We start from the raw sequence: 21628 nt of genomic DNA, 5'->3' as shown, positions 1-21628 counted from the left end.
GCCTGCCACTCCCCCTGCTTGTGCTGACAAATAAATAAAATCTCTAAAAAAAAAAAAAAAGGGAAAATGGAGGGGTTCCTGGGTGGCTGTCAGTTAAGCCGGTGACTCTTGATTTCAGCTCAGGTCATGATCTCAGGGTCCTGGGATTGAGCCTCAGATCAGGGGCCTCTGCCCCCAGCGGGGAATCTGCTTGAGGATTCTTTCCCTCTCCCCCTTCTCTAAATAAATAAATTTAAAAAAAAAAAAAAAAAGGAGGGGCACCTGGGTGTTTCAATTGGTGAAGCACCTGCCTTTGGCTCAGGTCATAATCCTGGGGTCCTGGGATGGGAGTCCCTCATCGGGCTCCCTGCTGAGCAAGGAGTCTGCTTGTCCCTCTCTCTACCCCCCCTGCCCCCACTCATGCACACTCTCTCCCCCTCTCTAATAAAAAAATCTAAAAAAGAAAAAGAAAATGGAGTCTGAGACTCAAAAATATTCACAAAAAAGCCACAGCAATGGTAAAATTGTTTTACTGGGTTCAACAAACTTGGACAATTCTTTTTACTAAGATTATTAAGTTTATTTTTATAGTAAACAAAATATATTTCCAAAGTTTTGCAGAAATTTAATTAATTGGGGAAAAAACACTTCAGTCAGTTTGGAAAGACAACTTTTAAAAGAAAGAATAAATGAATTCCATTCAGGAAGAAAAAGACCAGTAGAATTGTATTCCCACTCCATTTTTTCTTCCAGTTTTATTAATAACGGACATTCATTACAGTATAAGCTTAGGCATACAGCATCATGGTTAGATTTACATATATTGCGACCATTTATTTTTTTAAGTTACCAAATTTTCTCATTTAAGCCACCGTTTCTGTGTGTGTCTATTTAGAGAGCCTTTTGGAAACGAATTAAAGGTCTTTGACTTCTTCAATCTGTTGATAAACTCTTGAGAATGCTGAGTAATCTCCAGATAACCAGTATGTTTTCTCCTAGGAACAAACTTCAGAGCGTCTTCCCAACTACCAGTGTTTTTCAGACATAACAATATACGCATCATTTGATCTAAGGTGAGATTTTTGGTACCAGTGTCCCACTGTAAATATCTATCTAATGGAAGGCATTCTGTTGCCAGCTTCAGCCGTTTTGCCTTGGCTAGGGATGTGCCTGTCTGCATAGTCTTATCAACAAAAGATCCCACTATATAAATTTTATCATGCTTGAAAGTAGTCATAACATTGGGAGAATCTGCAGTTAAATATATAATACTATCCTTTGGGAATAAATCTACATGAGACTTTTCTGTTGCTGTTAAAAGCAACTTGTCCCATTTTTCTCTGTAACGTTTAACTAACTCTTTATGATAAGCACCATCTATTTTAAAGTTGCAGAAATAAAGATGGAAAGGATCAACATCTCTTCTGTTCCATCCTTCACTTTCTAGAAGTTGGGAAACAGTATTCTGGAGTTCTCTTGGTTTCATATAATTATCATAATCCATGTCAAAAACCAAAGGTTGTCCAAACTGCATAGCCTGAGCACCTTTCCAGCCCATGGCAATGTCCATATTCCTATCCCAAAGTCGTAGAAATAGAAAGTTTTGCTGTTTATCTTCCTTAGTGGTTTCTAGCAAGTGTTCTTTTATTGCTTTTTCCTTTGTTGCTGCTTTCATTTCCTTTTTTATTTGCTTAGCTTTTTTCTTTTTTTCCTTAATATATAAATATTTTAAGTATTTTTTTTTTGATGATTTAGAAACACATTCCATAGCAGTTTTAAGTTCTTCTTCACTCATGTCTTCTGGTACTTCTTTGCCAAGCAATCTCCACATCTCAATTAACTCCCTGATGGCAGCTAGGGGATCTTCATCCTTGCTACTCGAGACTGTTGAAACATCTTCTTCTTCCACAGTGGATTTCATTGTAATTTTCCACCCATCCAATCCCAGCTGTTCAAGAGGTGATGTACTCTCCTTTTTAGGATAGGACACAGCTGGTGTTTTGGAAGACATGTATCTCTGCAGAGCTGTTGAACATAAAACTCTTCTCTTCCCAGGAATGGTAAGTGGCACCAAAAATCTGGCACAAGATCTTAAGGTGATACTACCACTCATTTTGAGGAAAATAGACATGTAAGACCCCTACAAAAGAAGCAAATGTAATGAAAAGTTAGATGAAGATTTTTAAAACCTGTCAACTAATTGTGCAAGTATAAATTTGAGACACCAAAAAAGCAATTGATTTTTGAAACACAAAGTGAGCACAACTTTGTTGTACCATTAATTTTTCCTAGACTCCTGTGGCATAGAGCCTGTGATCACTCATCAGGCAAAAAGTTTAAAACTTATTTGGGTTCTTATTTTAGACATAAATTTCACTATTGCTTTGAGGAAAAGAGAGATCCTTTTTAGATTTGTATCTAGGGGCCCAGAATATCAGTATTACTGGATAAGAAAGTAATGTTCTGCTGATATGGGTGAGATCATGATGCTATATTCTTCTCCATTCTATACTAAGTCCAGATACAGATCCAAAAGACAGTAAGACAAAGGGCAGAAAAATTATAGAGGATGGCAACTAGTAAAAAGCACTTAGGAGCTGCTGTATCAATGCTTTCATGTTTTCAAAACAGAAATATAGAAAGACCTACTGATTTAAAAACAGAACAAAATAGGGGCGACTGGGTGCCTTAGTTGGTTAAGCTGATGCCTTCAGCTTGGGTCATGATCTCATGGGTCCTGGGATTGAGCCCCATATCGAGTTCCCTGCTCAGCTGAGAGTCTGGTTTCCCCCTCTGCCTCCCCACCCCCACTCACGCTCTCTCCCAAATAAATAAAATCTTTAAAAACAAGAACAAAATAAACCTCTTTTCTCCAGTTCAGAGTTTATTTTGCAGCAAATAATGTTATTGCCAAACAAAATGTCCAAAATTAGGGCAAATTTATATAAGCTCCACAATTTTTCCTAAAGGTCTGGATATCCACAAAACAATGAAGAAGATGCTTAAAAATGTGAAACTCGTGCAGGATTTGAAGAAAAAAAAAAAAAGGAAATCAACATTTTACAAAATGCAACTGAAATACTTGAAAAATTCCTTCTTCCCTCTGCTTCATTTAATGACTCTGCATGCTTCTGAGAGTGGCTCTCTAAGCTGTGCCCTGATGCTCAAATGTCTTCCCCTCCTTTAATAGCAGATGTGCCTCTGAATTCTGTCTTTAGCCCTCCTCCTCTTTTTCCCCCCCAATATAAAATTTTCCATGTGAGGTCTGATCTACCTCTGTGGCTTCAAACACCACGCATCAGAAGAAACACTTCAAATGCAACATATTAAAATAATCTCTCTCCCTTCCCTTTCCAATCTGCTTTACCTTCCACATGGTTTCAGGGAGGGACACTGCTATTCATCTATTTGCTGAAGCCAGAAACTGGGGGGTCATTTTATTACCGTCCTCTCTCACACCCACCATATCTATAATCTATTTGAATTACATTCACTTTACTTTCTAAATACATCTTGAATCCATTAACTTCTTTTGAATCCCATTATCTTAATTGCATCCCCTAGCCTCCAGATTTGCTCTGCCTGCCTCAGTGCAAATCTGATCAATACACTCGTATGGTCCCCACGGTGTATTTTTAAACCCATAGCTGTCAGGTTAAATTCCAAACTTATGAACATGACTTTTAAAGTTTTCCACAAAATTACCTTTTGCTTACCTCTTCAGCTAGCTATTCTTCACCTCAAGCTTTAGATCAAGTATTCCTCCTACTAGTTCTTATAGCACCCTCTACCTCTCTATCATATTTGTAACACTGTTTTGTAATTGCCAGGTCACTTATTTGCCTGACTAGACGGTAAACTCTATCAGGACAAGGACTATTTATTTTTTTATTTTTATTTTTTAAAGATTTTATTTATTCATTTGAGAGAGAGAGCGCACAAGCAGGGGGACTGACAGGCAGAGGGACTGGCAGGCAGAGGCAGAGGGAGAAGCAGGCTCCCCACCTAGCAGGGAGCCCGATGCGGGACTCGATCCCAGGACTCCAGGATCATGACCCGAGCTGAAGGCAGATGTTCAACCATCTGAGCCACCCAGGCACCCCATGGACTATTATATTAACACTGAACCCAGTGCTTGGCAGTTTATGGCTCACAGGAATCAGTCAAGTATTTTTTGAATAAATATCATGGACCAATGCTTTTCTCATTTAAAACATGTTCAGACACCTTAAAAAAAAAGTTTATTTTGGGGGGGCAGCTGGCTGGCTCAGTTGGTAGAGCATGTGACTCTTGATGGGGGGGTGCCCTGAGTTCAAGCCCCAGATTGGGTATACAGCTTACTTAAAAAAAAAAAAAAGTTTTTGTTGTTGTTGTTTTGCTTTTTAAGTAATCTCTACACCCAACGTGGGCTGGAACTCAGGCCCCCAATATCAAGAGTCGCATGCTCTTCGACTGACCCAGCCAGGCGCCCTATGTTCAGTCACCTTTTAAAGAAAAAAACATTTAGACTCCCTGAAATATTTAACCGGGAGCCCTCAGCCCCAATATGGGAAACATGATTTCAGAAACAAAGTCTTTAGACTTTTGTCTTTGTAACCGGTAAAGATTTTTTAGGATATCATAGACGTGAAACCCAAATTTTATTTTGTTTTTTTTAAAGATTTTATTTATTTACTTGACAGAGAGAGACACAGCGAGAGAGGGAACACAAGCAGGGGGAGTGGGAGAGGGAGAAGCAGGCTTCCCGCGGAGCAGGGAGCCCGATGCGGGGCTCGATCCTAGGACCCTGGGATCATGACCTGAGCGGAAGACAGACGCTCAACGACTGAGCCACCAAGCGCCCCTGAAACCCAAATTTTAAAACAAACAAGGATATCATTTTGGTAAACATTGCTCTTGTTCCAGGGATTTAAAAATCACTGGGCTTCCACTTATCTGTGGACCTTCTTGGCGCACATGCTCCACTAAGTGTATCTTAGAACGGTTTCCCGTGTCCTCTCACTCAACACACACAATTAAGAAGACAAGAAACATGCCCATACCAGGAGTGCAGAGACAGTGACTCCCACTGGTGCCAAACGCAGAGACCCGGGACGGACGCAGTATTCAGGCAGGGAAAGGTTGCGCAGGAATCCGCACCTCACGCAACTACGCTAGTCGGTTTAGTTTCCGCACCTTACGGGTCAGCCGCGGCCGGAAGTCCCGCCCACTCTCCCCGGCGCTTCCTTATGACGTCCTGCCACTAGAGGAAAGCGTTTCTGCCTGAAAACCAGTACTGTCATGGAGGATGCTGGCTGCTGGCTTTGGGGCCATGCCAGGGATCCTCTCAACACCTCTCAACTGTGTGCTTGCAGCTGGTTTTACTTTGTTACACCACTATTTAAAATATTTCTTTTCCTCTTCTCTTAACCTCTTCTCTGCTTGGTGCACGTATTTATCAGCATTTACTCACATAGTGCTAAAATAAAATGATGTTTTCACAAGTCTTGCTCAACTTTAAACAGTTTGATGCTAGGACTTGAACAATGAACCTTTGTGACCAGTTTGTCACCAGCACCTGGTACATTGCTTGGAACATGATAGGCAACACAAAATATCTCTCACTCCCCTTAGCTAATTTGTTAAATTTAATGTGAAAAATTAAGTCACACACTGCAAATTAGTGGTCTTTGAGTCAAAATCCAGTCTGCAGGTGCTTTGTTTAGCCAGCACATTTTAAAGTGTTTTAATTTAGTTGTCACTATTAAAGCATTAGGCACAGCATCATTCACTGGGGAAAGGACAGTCTTTTTCAAGGAATGGTGCTGAAAAAAGTTGGACCCTTAACCTAAAACCATACAAAATTAACTCAAAATGGATCAAAGACTTCAACGTAAAAGTCAAAACTATAAAACTCTTAGAAGGAAACATGGGGGAAAACTTCATGACATTGGATTTGGCAATAATTTCTTGTATATGACCTCAAAAGCACAAGCAACAAGAAAGCAGACATTTTATACAAAATTAAAAACTTTCGTACATCAAAGGACACTATTGACAGAGTAACAGATTTGGAAGATATTTAAGAAGTAAAAATGATAGAATTTGGTGATTGGGATTTGGGGGTAGAAGGAGAAGTCAATATTATACTTTGAGCATTGGGACAGACAGTGATTAGTTGTGCAGGGAAGGGGGAAAGGAGTAGATGGTGTGAGGGCAGAGTTGGTGAGAGCAATTTTAGACATAATGACTGAGCTCCCTTCAAAGGCAGATGATGTCTCCTTTACAATATATGGCAGTTGGCTGCATGGGGCTAGAGTTAAGGAGAAAGGGAATGAACCAAAGCTAGAGATTTGAGAGCTATGAAAGAGGCTTTGAAACCAGTGTCTGTGAAACCATGTGTGTAGAAGAGATTACCCAGTGTCTGGGTAAAGAGGAGGAGTAAGCAAAGGAGACTGAAAATGAGCAGCTAGAGATATAGGGGGGAAATAATCAGAATATGACAGAAGCCAAGGGAAGAGCGTTTCAAGGAAGAGTGACCCAGTAAGGTTCAAATGGGTCAACTAGGTCAAATGCTGCCTATATATCACGTAACACAGACTGAGAAGCATCCGCTGCGTTGAGACCATATTGTGAGGTTTGGAGGCTGAAGTCAGATGAGAGTGGTTAAGGAATTAGTGGATTATGAGAAAATGGAGTCAGCAAGTGTAAATGTTTTAATGAAATTTGGCAGGGGCAATATATAATGGGTTCAGTTCCTAGGTATGGCATCCAGGAAATTTTTGTTAGTTATTATTACTGTTATGTTGGGAGAGACTTGACCAACTGATAGGATTTTTAGCAAGGGAGTGAGGAAAATAAAAGATAATAAGAAGAGTGAACTTCCTGAGAAGATTGGAAGAGATGGTATTCAGAGGACAATTGGAGGGAATTGGTCTTGGATAGGAGGAAATTCTATTCCTTTGTAACAGGAAGAAAGGAAGAGACAGGTGGGAATAGAAGCCAATTTGTAGATATGGCAGCTTTGAGTTTCCATTTCTGGAAATGGACTTAAATCTCTTATTTTTAATTTGTATTTGTTTTTATATTATGTGAAAGACAACTGGAAGGACTGGTCTTTTTTTTTTTTTTTTAAAGATTTTATTTATTTGACAGAGAGGGACACAGTGAGAGAGGGAACACAAGCAGAGGGAGTGGGAGAGGGAGAAGCAGGCTTCCCGACGAGCAGAGAGCCCGATGCGGGGCTCGATCCCAGGGTCCTGGGATCATGACCTGAGCCGAAGGCAGACGCTTAACGACTGAGCCACCCAGGCGCCCCAGGACTGGTCTTGAAGAGTGAGATGCAACCCTTCCCTTACTACAGGAGGGAAAGATAAATGTGTCAGTTCACATGGATCATAAACATGGGCTCAATGAACAAACCCCTTTTGTTGCTTTCCTCAGGGTAGGAAACTAGGCCAGATGATAATCCATCATAACTTTCACCTCACATGAGGTAAATTTAACTTTATTAACATTTATTACCTAGTCTTTCTTTTTTTTAAGTTTTATTTATTTATTTATTTGAGAGAGCGAGAGCCAGAGAGAGAACATGAGCGGAGGGGAGAGGCAGAAGCAGACTCTGCACTAAGCAGGAAGCCCGACGTGGGGCTCGATCCCAGAAACCTGGGATCATGACCTGAGCAGAAGGCAGACGCTTAATCGACTGAGCCACCCAGGCACCCCTACCTAGTCTTTCTAACAGTGGTTCACAAAGTATGGTCCCTAGAGCACCAGGAACAGCATCAGCATCACTTGGAGACTAGTTAGAAAGGCAAAATTTCATGCCCCACCTACCTCTACTGAATCAGAAACTTTGGCAGTGAGGCCCATCAGTCTTTGTCTTAACAAGATCTCCAGGTTATCCTAATGCACTCTGACGTTAGAGAACCACTGTGTTTGAAGAAACTTTGAAAAGCAAGTAAGGAGTTTCTTGTTTTCTTTTTAAAAAAGAGACTTCCCTTAGCAAACAATGTGTTGTCCTTTTTGTTAAGATATGTTTAGTCTGGTATTGGAAAGTGACACACAAATCTTGATGCACTTTGCTTACAAACAATGATAATAGCCCATCACCTCTAACTATTTTCCACAAGGAAAAGAAATCATATGGTGATGTCACAAGAACTTAGGATTTTCCTGAAGGCCTCTCCTAACAGTCTTTTCCTTATCAGGACACACCTCTGGTCTGCAGTTTATAGCCAAGAAACTGGATGTTGTTGTTTTTTTTTTTTAACTTCAAGGTGCAAAAATAGATCAACATCAAAAGAGTACAGGAACAGATTAGGGTGACCCCTGGAAGAGAAAGCTTAAAATAAACTTTATTTTCAAAACAAGCATTTGTCTATGGCAAAAATGCTGTTTTGCTGAAAAAGAGAAACCAGCTTCTAAATACACAGAGCTGTTTATTAAAACAAGAAAAAGGGGCACCTGGGTGGCTTAGTTGGTGACCAACTCTTGATTTCGGCTCAGGTCCTGATCTCAGGATCGTGTTATCGAGCCCTGCATCAGGCGCCACATTGGGCATGGAACCTGCTTATGATCCCCCCCCCAGGCTTTCACATGCACACGCCCTTTCTATAAATAGATAAATAAATAAACAAACAAGAAAAAATTTGAAAGATGAGATAAACATGCTCCTAGATCAGAGATAATATTATAACCAATAACTGAATTGAGTTACTATACCATTAATTTCATTTGGCATCATTTTGCATGCAGTGGTTTAAAATATGTCTCCCAATTCTTTGACTCTCTCTTTTAGAGGTGGAGCCCAATTCCTCTTCCCTTGGACTTAGTGACTCATTTCTAACAAATAAAAAAAAAAAAGTGGACCAGTATGCAACTCAGAGAATAGGTCATAAAAAGGCAGTGCCTTTTCCTGCTCGTGCTCCTTCACCTGGATGATTCACCCTGGGAGAGCTGCCATGTCCTGAAGACATACAAATGACAAAGGCTCTCTTCTTTACTAAACTTTACTTAGGCTCCTCTGAGCCCTCTTCTGGACTAGTTCTCAACCTTGGCCTTCTGTGAGGATGCAGAGCTTAGTCTTAGCAAGAATCCTGCTAAATCAACTCTTGATAGCTGATCAAGTTCCTCATTTCCCACTCTTGTTGTCTAAGGCCCTGGCTTGCCTTTAGCAATAATCTCCCTACCCTGATGCCTCCTCTTAGTAGTTTTCCATCACTGACACCCTATCTTTGCTGTATTCAGAGTTGAGTTCAATCTCCTTGCCCTATTGCAATATCCCTAATTACAACAGTTTTGAATTAAGTCTTCCTTACCATTTTAACAAGTGCCAGAATAACTTCTTTAACAGAAGCAGCATATGGAAGAAGTCCACATGGTGAGGAATCAAGGCCTTCTGCCAAACAGCCAGTCAAGCTTTAAAGATCACTGCAACCCCAGACAATCTTGACTGTACTGTCCAGAGAGATTTGAGCCAAAATTACCCAGTTAAACTGCTCCTGAATTTCTGAACAACAGAAACTGTGAAATAATAAATATTTGTTTTAAGCCACCAAGTTTTGGGGGTAATCTGTTATGCAGCTATAGATAACTAATATACCTGACTACCAGATTAAATAGCAAATCGGGAGTTATGAGAAATATCAACTTCAAGTTAGTTAAGTGCAAGACAGAAGAGTGTTGTTTTTTTTTTTTTAAGATTTTATTTATTTGACAGAGAGACAGCAAGAGCAGGAACACAAGCAGGGGGATTGGGAGAGGGAGAAGCAGGCTTCCCACTGAGCAGGGACCCCGATGTGGGGCTCGATCCCAGGACCCTGGGATCATGACCTGAGCCGAAGGCAGACGCTTAACGACTGAGCCACCCAGGCGCCCTGACAGAAGAGCTTTTATGGCAACTTCTTAAAAACTTTTTTTGGTGCTTTTCACATTAAGTGCATTAAATACATTCTACATAGACTATATCGAAACGGACTTCAAAGCTCACTTCAATTACAAATTGGAAAGTAAAGGCTGGGAGAGAATAACTGTTTTATCCAAGGCTGAGTTTCATTTAAAACCTGCATATCCCAATTTACCGTTCAGTGGTTTTTTGTTTTTTTTTTTTCATTATGCCACTTAAGACAGAAAGAAGAGAAATTGGAAATATGTCTTTAATGATAAAGATTTGTCCTAGTCTGTCTGGTCTGCTATAACAGAGTATCACAAACTGGGAGGCTTAAACAAATGTTTCTTTCTTTTTTTTTTTTTTAAGATTTTATTTATTTATTTGAGAGAGAGGATGAGAGGAGAGAGGGAGCACATGAGAGGGGGAAGGGTCAGAGGGAGAAGCAGACTCCCTGCCGAGCAGGGAGCCCGATGCGGGACTCGATCCCGGGACTCCAGGATCATGACCTGAGCCGAAGGCAGTCGCTTAACCAACTGAGCCACCCAGGCGCCCACAAATGTTTATTTCTTACATTTCTAGAGGCTGGGTCGTCCAAGAGCAAGGCACTGGCAGATTCATTGTCTGGTAAAGGGCTGCTTCCTGATTCACAGATGAATGTCTTCTTGCTGTGTCCTCACATGGTAGAAGGGAGTTCTCTGAGGTATCCTTCATAGGAACACTAATCCCATTCATGAGGATCCACCCTCATGATCAAATCACCTTTCAAATCTATATGTCCTATTAGATATAGCAGAGTTAATTTTTCCTTTTTTTTGAGAGAGAGAGTATGCACTCGTGCATTCATGCACACACAAGTGGGGGTGGGGTGGGAGGGAGGGGCGGAGAGAGAGGGAGAGAGAGAGAACCTCAAGCAGGCTCCACACCCAGTGTGCAGAGCCCCTTGCAGGGCTTGATTCCATGACCCCAAGATCATGACCTTAGCCAAAATCAAGAGCTGGAAACAAGTGGCTGAACCACCCAGGCACCCTGTGGCAGAGTTAATTTTTCTTTTTCTTTTCTTTTTTAACAATTTTATTTATTTGACAGAGAGAGCACAAGCAGGGGGAGCAGTAGGCAGAGGGAGAGGGAGAAGCAGGCTCCCCCACAGAGCAGGGACCCGATATGGGGCTCGATGCTAGGATCCTGGGATGATGACCTGAGCTGAAGGCAGTCGCTTAACCAACTGAGCCACCCAGGAGCTCCCAGAGTTAATTTTTCAAATGCAGTGTCTACTATGGGTTCCTCTTTTACTCATCTATGGGCAGAGCTAAAGATAATTTGTAACCACCTCCTTTTTCTCTTTTTAGAACTTCTGGAACAGCCAAAATAAATTTTTCACCAGTAGTCCCTATTTCAGCAAATGGCATTTCTATACATATAGTTGCTCAAGCCAAAAATCTGGGAGTAATCCTTATTATTTCATTCTCTTTATTCCTGACCTCCAATCAAAAATTTTGTTCACAGAAACAAAAGTATTAGCATATAGCACAAGTATTACATAATTAAATATTAGTATTTAAGTATTAGTGTTAACTATATTAGTATTAGTAGTTAAGTATTAGTATTAAGTATTTCTCACACTACTACCAAAATTAATTTGGTCTCTCAGCCTCCAAGCTTGTCCTTCCTCTAATCTATTCCCCGAACTGCAATCAGGATATTCTTTATAATATGTAAAGCTGAGAATATTCTCCGGTCTAAAACCATCCAACGTTTCTCACTGTTATGAGAATAAAGTCAAAAATCATAACCATGGGCATTGCAGCCTTGAGCAAACTGCCTCTGATTATTTCTCTAACTTAACTTTCCAACTACTGACAAAACCTCTCTCCTTGACCAAATCTGAGCCCGGCTCCTATGAGCCCTCTTCTCAACTAGGCTCCAGCGTTGGACTCCATCCTTGGTCCACTTAGTCCAGTTTTTGTTGTTGTTGTTGTTGTCACTTAATCCAATCTTAGCAAGAATTCTGCTGTCAGTTAGTGAAAATCTCCCATTTTGGCATCTGATCCTCAAGATCTGATAAAATTCCTCATCCTCCTCCTCATCCTGGCCTGCCTCCAGTAAGAATTATATTGAGTCAGCCTATTAAGAATCTCTCTTATGCCTGATGTTTCCTCTTGGTTAGTTTTCCATTCACTGACCCTCATCCTACACTTGGCTATAACATTCCCCCTCCTTCGATTGTCCCTGTTGAGTCAGAAGTTGAGTCTGATCTCTCTCCCTTACTGCAAAACCCCATTGCAGTAATCCTTCCTAAATAAAGTCTTCCTTATGTCTTTAACAAATGTCATGAATAATTTTTTCTTTGACATTACTCACCCATAATTTTTTAGCTTCAGCTGGACTGGACTTCTTTCTCTCATGTCAAGACTTTTGCATATGCTATTCCTTTGCCTATGAATTTGTTTTCCCACCTAATTGCTATTATCCTTTAAACTAAGCATCATTTTCTCAGGGAGGCATTCCCTGGCCCCCAAGGCTGTTAGCTCTCATACTAGATGTTCCATGGCACCTTATATTTCTGAACACTCTTCACACTAGCAATTTGTTGTTCATTGTGAACTCCACAAGGATAAAGGCAATGTTGGCCTTGTTTGCTGGTATCCTCAAAAGCTACAATTGACTGGTACATAGTAGACACTCAAATATTAGCTGAAGGTGTGAGTAGATACCTTCAATACATTTGAACAGAAGACTAATAAATTTAAGCAAAAGAACACAAACATATAAAAATAGAGTTTATGATAATTTTTATGTTCACTTATAGTTTTAATATGGCATTAACAACATAGAAACCAAAGACTTAGGATTTAATCTGTATCAACTACTTCTTTTAAATCATAAGAGAGCTTTTCAAAAGATCCTCTAACTTGACTAATACTGTAAAATATTAATGATGGTATTGACTGTTTATCAATAGGGCTACAAAAGAGAACATATTCACTTTTCAAAGAAAGTAACAAATCAAACCTCAAGCCAGAATATAACACTGTGTATATTCTTTTCATAATATAATACTGCAAAGTATTCTTTTTCTTCTAGCATCTACATTAGCAACATTTCAGTGAGACAAAAAAAAAAAAATCTTAGATGACAAAAAAGCAACTTAAGCACTTTGCTTTCTTTTTGTGGAGCTTCTCGTTACTATTGGCACTCGAGAGAAATTAATAGTTGTTTTGGCTTTCAAAGCTCTTTTAAAGTATTTAAAAATTGACTGAAGGCTAGAGGAAGGGGCTAAGTTGTGTTTTTCTGTACCAGCAGAAACAATAGGAAACTCCTTTTTTAAAACAGTAGCTGCAGGTTTATCCAAAGGCTTAGGACTTGTCACCCATTCACGGCAGTGGTGCTTTATCCAGGCTAATAACTGCACATCACTTCCCAGCTGGTGTCCTACATGATGTTCAGAGTCAATAAGTGCAACAGCATATACTTTGTTCATCACTTCCCACTTTCTACGAACAAGTAAGTCCATAAAAACCAAACCTCCATAACCATGTACAATGAAAGCAACATCTTTGCCTTCAGTCTTTGAAATGAAGTAATCCCAAATGTAAGCCATGTGTTCTTCAGGGGTGTTGCTGCATCTTTTAGGGATGCACTGGAGAGATTGCTGGAGAGAGAAAAAATTCTCTGCCTGAACCATTTTTAGGGAAGAGGACCCAATATTTTGTGTTAAAAGGTCTTTCCACTCTTTTTCCATCTTTAGGTCCACAAAATTGTCATTGGGGTTTAGCACAATTACATCATAGTGTGCTTGCAATGCCATTTGAATACATGGTATCTGACTTCCATGTTGGAGACCATGATGTATTATTGCTTGCTGACTCCACTGACCAGCTCTAAAGACCCCATGGTCTTGAAGAAGGACAAGAAGAACAGAATGATGACTTGTTAATGCTCTCTCACTCATGAAAAAGAAGCTTCTTGGTTCCTTATCAGCCTCTGGTGGGATATACACTTTTTGTAATTTGCATACTTTCTCCAAAAGCTCATAAATGTATTGTGCAAGCAAATGGCCAAGGGCCTGGTAGCGCTTGCTATTCCTCTCAAGGACATTTTTATAATAGTTAAAGACAAAAGGCCTTTGTGTCTCAGTGTGTCTCAATTCAGCTTTTTCATTGAAGTCATATTTAAGTTCTTCTAGTAAGTCAGATTGTTCAATAAATTTCTGGAAGCTCAGCTCCTGAGTCACTGGTAACCACTGAAAGTAAAAAGCAATAGTATGTCAATGGTAGAAAAAATAAAATTTTCAGCTTGTTAAATTATTCCTGTGGGAAATCATGCTAAAATTAAGCACTTCACTAAGACATTACCCTTTTATGCTAAAGACTTTAACTCAAAATAATTGTGAATGATGCAAAGTAGTAAGGCACAGTGAAGTAAGGGACAATGGCCAGACCATATATAATGACAGAACCCAAAGTATCTTGTCCAGGAAGCCAACCCCAATAAACAGCCCAGAAAGCCAGCCTGCTATAAGTCAGAGTTGTAGGAAGTCAGACCACTACCTCTAGTGACAATCCAGGAAGCTAAACAATAACCTCTGCTACAACGGGCACTAAACAGCCAGGACTTAACTAATAACTGAGAGAGAGAGAATCTTAAGCAGGCTCCAGGCCCAGCACAAAGCCTGATCTCATGACCCTGAGATCATGACCTGAGCCGAAATCAAGAATTGGACACTAAACTGACTGAGCCACCCAGGCACCCCTTGCTCGCATATTTTTAAATTATATGTCTTCCTTCACTGGAAAAAGCTCTAGCAGAACAGAAATTTTGTTTTTAAAGATTTTATTTATTTATTTGACAGAAGAGAGAGTGAGAGAGCACAAGCAGGGGGAGCGGCAGGCAGAGGGAGAGGAAGAAGCAGTCTCCCTGCTGATCAGGGAGTCTGATGTGGGGCTCCATCCCAGGACCCTGGGAACATGACCTGAGCTGAAGGCAAATGCTTAACCGACTGAGCCACCCAGGCACCCCATGAAATTTCATTTAACTACTATATCTTCGATACTTAGTATGCCCTCTGGCACATATTACATTAATATTTTTTGAATAAATAAATGTAAAATAGGTATAACATTATTTGTTTCACAAGGCTGTTGTGAAAAATTAATGTAGGTAAAAACCATCTTACACAGTGTCTCACACATGAAAGGTTCTGTGAAATTAGACAGGATGATACTCCTTTTTGAGATGTGAAATAAAAAAACATATATATATATATATATATATCTGTCCTGTCTTCCTTTTTCACTTTAACATTGTGATATTTATCCATATTGATAAATGTAGTCCTAGGTTGTTCATTTGTCTGTTTATGGTGTTCCATTGTTTGAATATGCCTTTGAATATGCCATAGTTTAACTATTTTCTTGTTGAAGAACATTTAGGTTACTCTTTTTCCACTATTATAAACAAAGCTGCAATGAACATTTTTATAGCTATATTTTTGTACACATATCAAGAATTTCCCTAGGCAATATACTTGAAAGTGGAATTTCTAGATTGTATCAGCATCTTCCACTTTACCAGATATTGATTGCCAGATTGCTCTCTAAAAAGGAAGGTCTATTTTATAATTTGGCATGGTTTGCATAGAAAAGCAGTAGTCTGTTAGATCTAATATAGTATTTAGGGGTGCCTGGCTGGTTCAGTCGTAAGAGCATGCAACTCTTGATCTCAGCGTCATGAGTTGAAGCCCCATGTTGGGGGTAGATTACTTAAACTTTAAAAAAAATATCCTGTTTATTCAGGTGCTGGGCTGAAAACTGCCTTTTTCTGTACTGAAATAAAGAGAAAGATCCAGTATATTTAAAATTCAGTGAACTGAACCAAGAATCTTGTTAGCTAGTGATTTAACTTTTCTTTTAATCACAGAGTAAAATAAACAAAATCGGTATTTTCTAATAGCATATAGTACAACATTTAATTATTCTTTTCCACTTTTGTTAAGTGTGTACTTAGTTGTTTGAGAGGCAATTCTCAGGGGTAATGAATGAGAGTTTGCAAACTAGAATAACCAAATGGCACACAGATACAAAAAGGACAGGTGGAGATGGAGTGACCAAGAGCAAAGTAGACAGTTATCTTGCAGACCGAAAAGCGAGACAATTCTTTAGAATTTATTTTAGCACATTTTGCTTGGTTAATATACTCCAACCTGTAACTCTCCCCTGAATTCATATCCAGCTGTCTATTCGACATATTTACTTAGATGTCAAATAGCCATCTCAAGCTTAACATGTCCAAAACCCTTCCTTCAATCTACTCTCTCTCTACTCTTTACTACCTTAGTAAATGGCAACTTTATTCTTTCAGTTACTCATGTTGCAAACTTTCCTTCTCTTTTACACTCAACCCAATCAATCAGTAAATCTTTAGGTTCTGTTATTTGAAATATATCTGTCATTGAATCACTTATCATCCCTCCACCTCTACCACCCTAGTCCAAGTCACCAACAAATCTCACCTTCATTATCAAGTCTCCTGTGCAATCTCTTGGCATAAACTCTTATCACCCTGCAGTCTGTTTTCCACACAGCAGCTAGAATGATCTTTTCAAAACCTCTAAATTGGATTTCACACCCCTGTTCAAATTCTCAATGGTTTCCCCTCTCAGAATAAAAGCCTAGGTCCTGGGACGCCTGGGTGGCTCAGTCAGTTAAGCATCTGCCTTCAGCTCAGGTCATGATCCCAGGATCCTGGGATCGAGCCCCATATCCTTGCTCAGTGGGGAGCCTGCTTCTCCCTCTGCCTGCAGCTCCCCCTGCTTGTGCTCTCTCTCTCTCTCTCCCTGACAAATAAGTAAATAAAATCTAAAAAAAAAAAAAAAGCCTAGGTCCTTATCGTCACCTACAAGGTCCCACATGGCCCTTAGCTCTTCAATGTCATTTCCTTCCATTTTCTTACTTGCTTACTCATCTAGCTGCATGATCTGGCTCTTAGCTCTTTCTCAGGTGCATTTCCCACCACGCTTTTGCTTACTTCACCCTAGCCACACCTGGCCTTTTTGCCTCCAGCCTATGAAGCAAGCTCCTGTTTAAGGGCATTCCCCCTTGCTATGCCTATAGCTTGGAACACTCTTCCCCTACATATCTGTAGGGCTTTATTTCCTTCAAGTTTCTGCCCACTTGTTATCTGATCAGAGATCTGAGCATTCTATCTGAAAGGGCAATCCTCTCCAATTCTTCCTCATTCCCCTATGATTCTTCTTTTTTTCTCTCTCTTTCTTTCCCTCCCTCCCTCTCTTTTTTTCTTTCGTTCTTTCTTTTCTTCTCTCTGCTGCCTCTCTCCCTCTCTTAAGCACTTACTACCTACCAGCTGACATATACTTATTGTCTGTCCTCCCCGCTTCTTGCATTAGAATAGAAGTTCCATGAGAGCAGGGACAAAGGCTTTGTTTTGTTCACTACTCTATCTCTAGTTCTTGGAAAATGCCTGAATTCTAGGCTTAAATATTGTTGTTAGGATTTTATGATTTTGCTAAGGGCATAACGAAGTAAAGAACAAAAGTCCTCTAGCTGTATATACAGGAGAAAGATGCATACAAAGCTTTTTAAAAATTATAGAGGCTTCTTGTATAATTTTAAAGTTAATAAATGTCAATTTAATAATATTTTTAGAGAATATCCTATGCATCTATATGTTTTCTCTTTTACAAATCAAGATGGTCCATTAAAATAAAGAAGAGAAATCAAACTTTTTAGTTTTTGAAAGAATGGATTGGAATAAGATAGCTTAGTTTTAGGAATAAGATTGTTAGAGCTGCAAAGCACGTTATTGATATTCTTAGTATGTTTATTTTATAGAGGAATGAGGCTTTCAAAGGTAAAATGACATGCTCAAAGTGACTCAGGCAGTTCTAGGAACCTGAGAGAAGATTCATTTTTACCAGTGATCTTATAAATGCATAATATTTAACTGTTTATTTCGTTCATCCACCAAAAATTTAGTGAAGGCATTTGTTAGACACTTAGTGTCTTATATCCCATAGTCATTTTACATTAAATAGAATAATAGAGAATAGTATATAATCATTGTGAGAATTTTAAATTAGGTCTTTCTAGAGACTTGGAATAAGTGGTTGACAGAGCTGTTATTTTTTGTTCTAGGGATGGCTATTGTTTTTATTTATTTAAAAAATTGTGGTATAATATACTAAAATTTACCATTTTAACCATTTTTAGTTGTATAGTTCAGTGGCATTAAGTACATTCACATTGTTGTGCAACCATTACTGTTATCCACCCACAGAACATTTTTCATCTTACAAAACTCTAACTTGGTAACCATTAAGGGATAACTCCTCATTTCCCCTTTGCCCCAGCACCGTTCTACTTTCTATGAACTTGACGAGAGAGTAGGTGGGGCAACAGAATCACAGATGCAAATAATTTTAATTAGCTTGATTTTAAGGAACTCCTTTCCTTTTTAGGATCATAAAGTATACTTAACAATATTTTACATTCTTCACAGGTGAATAGTAAGCTTTTATGAAAACATAATTTTACTTTGTTCCTGGGTTTCAACATCAAAAAAAAAAAAAAAAAACAGAGAGAGAGAGGAAAGAAAATATAAATTTAAATCTGAGAAGTCAGGGCCTAACTCCTGATTACACAATAATACCTTATTATAGTAATTATAGTCCTTTGGTATACTTAAGAGTTCCTTTTGTATATCCTATGCCATTAAGAAGCACAGAATGAAGGATGCTAAAAGTATCTAAATACTTTTTTTTACAATGAACATTATTTTATTTATTTGTTTTTCTAGAAAATAAAACAAAGAATCCTTTAAAACATATTTTAAGAAAAGAATGACTATTTGGTACAAAAGCAACATTATTTTCTCAACACAGAATGCAATTATGAAGTGTTTTACTAAAATTATTTCTGTATACAACTCCATTTAGTAAATTATAGAAAATAGTAGAAAGTGATAAAGCTTATGAAATGACATTATGTAGAAGGTTCAAAAAAAGCAAACTAAATCCCTTCGTCTTAGCATTCCTTCTCCCTACCTATCTCTCCCCAGCAAAGACTAAAATAGCTGAATTTAATCTACCTGAGGCAAAGACAGAGAAAACAGGATTTTAGAGGTAGAAAGAAAAAAAATATATATCAGATGTCACCAAATCCTGGGTTTCCCAAATTTGAGTATGCAACAGAATTTTCTAGGAAAGTTAAAAAAAAAAGTTTAGTGAACCTGTAAAGAGAAACATCCTCTAACCACCATGGGCCATGCCAGCCATTCCTTATGTCCCTTCAAACGCTTTTCCCTCTCTCCAAAAGTAACCACTCTGGACTTTTATAGAAATCACTGCTTTGCATTTCTTTATGGTTTTATTTCCTAAGTGTACAGCCCTGGAAATTATTGTTTAGTAGTTCAGTTTTGTACTTAAAAAAATACTTGATACGTCTTCCTGGGAAAAATTTTAAACATACAGGTTATTAGGTTCCACTTCCAGGAGATTCTGATTTAAAAGGTTTGAGGTGGGGCCTAGAGGTAGTGTAAGAAAAGATGCTCCCAAGTAATTATGAAAACTAGATTTTTGGATTTATGGACTTTGTCCAATCCTAGACACTATGTTGATTTGGATTATTCAGAGGTAAGTGGGTACCGAACTGTTAAAGGCTAAAGAAGACGAGACTACCTAAAGCCTCAATTTTACTAAATAGTAACATAAAATGAAATTTTTCCCTTGAAACTAACCAAATGTATTAAGGCACAGAAATGCTGACTAAACATTTCATTTTAAGATAGAACACTCCAGGAGTGCCTGGGTGGCTCAGTCGTTAAGCGGCTGCCTTCGGCTCAGGTCATGGTCCCAGGGTCCTGGGATCGAGCCCCGCATCGGGTTCCCTGCTCCACAGGAAGCCTACTTCTCCCTCTCCCACTCCCCCTGCTTGTGTTCCCTCTCTCGCTGTGTCTCTGTCAAATTAATAAATAAAATCTTTAAAATAAAAAAGAACACTTCAAAGAAATTAGTGGTATATGTACAAGATACCTTGGGTTCAGCCCTAGGGCATGACAATTTAGGGATCTTCAGTTAAAGGTTTGTGCATACATTCCTTCTATAGCTTTTTGGACAAAAGATTATCCATCTGCTGCCTGAATACCTAGAATTACTGCAGGTTTTCATAACTTCTGGAAACAGGCTATTCCACTGCAAGGCAGTTACAATTGATTATCTTAAAAAGGAAGATGTCTTTAAAACTAAACAACCTATATGTGTCTTTTCATGATTCACAGGTAACTTCATTTATATGTGGAATAAAAACTTCCTTCACAGAATTCTCAGCATTTTAAAGAAAAGAATCAATTACCAATGAAAATGAAGTGAATAGCAACATAATACAGTGCTCCATATATCTTTGCAAAATCTAGGCTTTCCTGGCGCCCATGGTAAGAAGTTCCAGATTGTTTATTTTAGTTTTTAAAACAGGAAGTCAAGATGTTCACAGTGCCCATCTAAACTTCTTCATAGGGGTGCCTGGGTGGCTCAGCCAGTTGAGTGTCTGTCTTCAGCTCAGGTTAGGATTGAGCCCCAAGTTGGGCTCTCTGCTCAGTGGGGAGTCTGCTTCTCCTTTTCCTCCACCCCGCCCCCCACTCCGTCTCTCTCTCTCTCTCAAATAAATAAAAAATCTTAAAAAAAATAAACCTCTTTACATTCATATTGTACTTAAAGTTAATTCACTTGTGATGAGAAAGGGCCTTTTGCAAATTTTATTAAGTTCTCTTCCAAGAAATTGTTTATCAAGGGGTAAAATAAAGGGTTCATCAATTTCACACTGCCACTTTGTCTTGAAACTATTAAAACGATACCCACTATACCCACTGCTTAGAACAAAAATACAATGAATACCTAATTTAATAACTTTATATGCACTTTTAACACTTAATAAAGAACCATACCCATTGAGATAAAACCTATCCATTCTCTCTTATAAAATACTGGGCTGATGAATTTCTAATCTCAAATGATTTTAATTTGAAAGGCTCTATACAGTGTGAGCTCGATGTACAAAAGAGAAATGACATTATTCCCAAACATACTAAGACAACCATTTTTTTTTTGGGAGGAGGCGTCTTTTACATTTTTAAAATGAGGAAACTTTCACCAGAGCATAATAAAACACTATAAAAGATCACTTAATCAGTCTTTCATAAAAAACAAAATGAAGTTGTTAAATGACTCGCTAAAAAGTATGAAGTAAACTTTTAGTCCTTTAGTTGTTTGCAATGTAGTTAACTATAAGGCAGAGATGAATACTATAACAATAAAAATACTGGTTAAAAAGCAAATTTGAAATTCTTGAGCTTCAAGTTCATCTATCTTCACATGTTATTCAAAACAAGTTCTAATTCAAAGAAACAAACTGGCTTTCTAAGTCTTCATTAGCAGAAATGGTATATTTGGTTTAACAAGTTTAAACAATATATTTGCAAGGTGAATAAGTTGATTAACGTCTTATAATTTCATTTCTTATAAGTTAACTTCTTACTGCTAAACTTTAAAACCACTTACTTATAGGGAAGCTGCTAATTTGGGTGGAAATGGATAAGGCCTACTTACACTTTCCTTTATTATGTTCCCATGTCTCAGCTCTATTTCCATCTTGTGCAGTTAATTTGTTTCCTACAATATTGGCAAATGAATTAAGCTGGTTTGATTCCGGAGTTAAATTGCTCAATTAAAAAAGTTGATTTATGGGGCACCTGGCTGGTTCAGTCAGTAGA

At 38.7% G+C, this 21628-nt stretch overlaps 1 protein-coding gene and 1 long non-coding RNA gene across 3 annotated transcripts; one reads left to right on the top strand and one right to left on the bottom strand.

The window, feature by feature from the left end:
* Positions 1-474: 474 nt before the first annotated feature.
* TRMT10C (tRNA methyltransferase 10C, mitochondrial RNase P subunit) lies at positions 475-5160 on the bottom strand. Of its 2 annotated transcripts, none has more exons than XM_035015291.1 (2): positions 4915-5160; positions 475-2119 (listed from the first exon to the last, which is right to left on the bottom strand). In XM_035015291.1, the coding sequence occupies exon 2, from the start codon at positions 2108-2110 to the stop codon at positions 839-841; it is 1272 nt and encodes a 423-aa protein (XP_034871182.1). In that variant the 5' UTR covers positions 2111-2119; positions 4915-5160; the 3' UTR covers positions 475-838. The 2 variants fall into 2 exon arrangements, with proteins under 2 accessions (XP_034871182.1, XP_034871181.1); XM_035015290.1 differs by having other exon boundaries at positions 479-2119; positions 5022-5159.
* LOC118017388 lies at positions 960-20705 on the top strand. The gene is made up of 3 exons (XR_004681138.1): positions 960-1052; positions 1960-2039; positions 20141-20705. It is a non-coding gene; the product is annotated as an uncharacterized LOC118017388 (long non-coding RNA).
* Positions 20706-21628: the final 923 nt, after the last annotated feature.

The sequence above is a fragment of the Mirounga leonina genome, unplaced genomic scaffold (genome assembly GCF_011800145.1).
Source record: "Mirounga leonina isolate KUSES-001 unplaced genomic scaffold, KU_Mleo_1.0 Mir_169, whole genome shotgun sequence".
Classification (NCBI taxonomy): domain Eukaryota; kingdom Metazoa; phylum Chordata; class Mammalia; order Carnivora; family Phocidae; genus Mirounga; species Mirounga leonina.
Note: the sequence above shows the minus strand (reverse complement) of the source record. Positions and strands in the feature narration are given on the sequence as shown.

Excerpts from the sequence above, each read along its gene's own strand:
- TRMT10C (XM_035015291.1), bottom strand. The coding sequence starts at position 2,110 with ATGTCTATTTTCCTCAAAATGAGTGGTAGTATCACCTTAAGATCTTGT.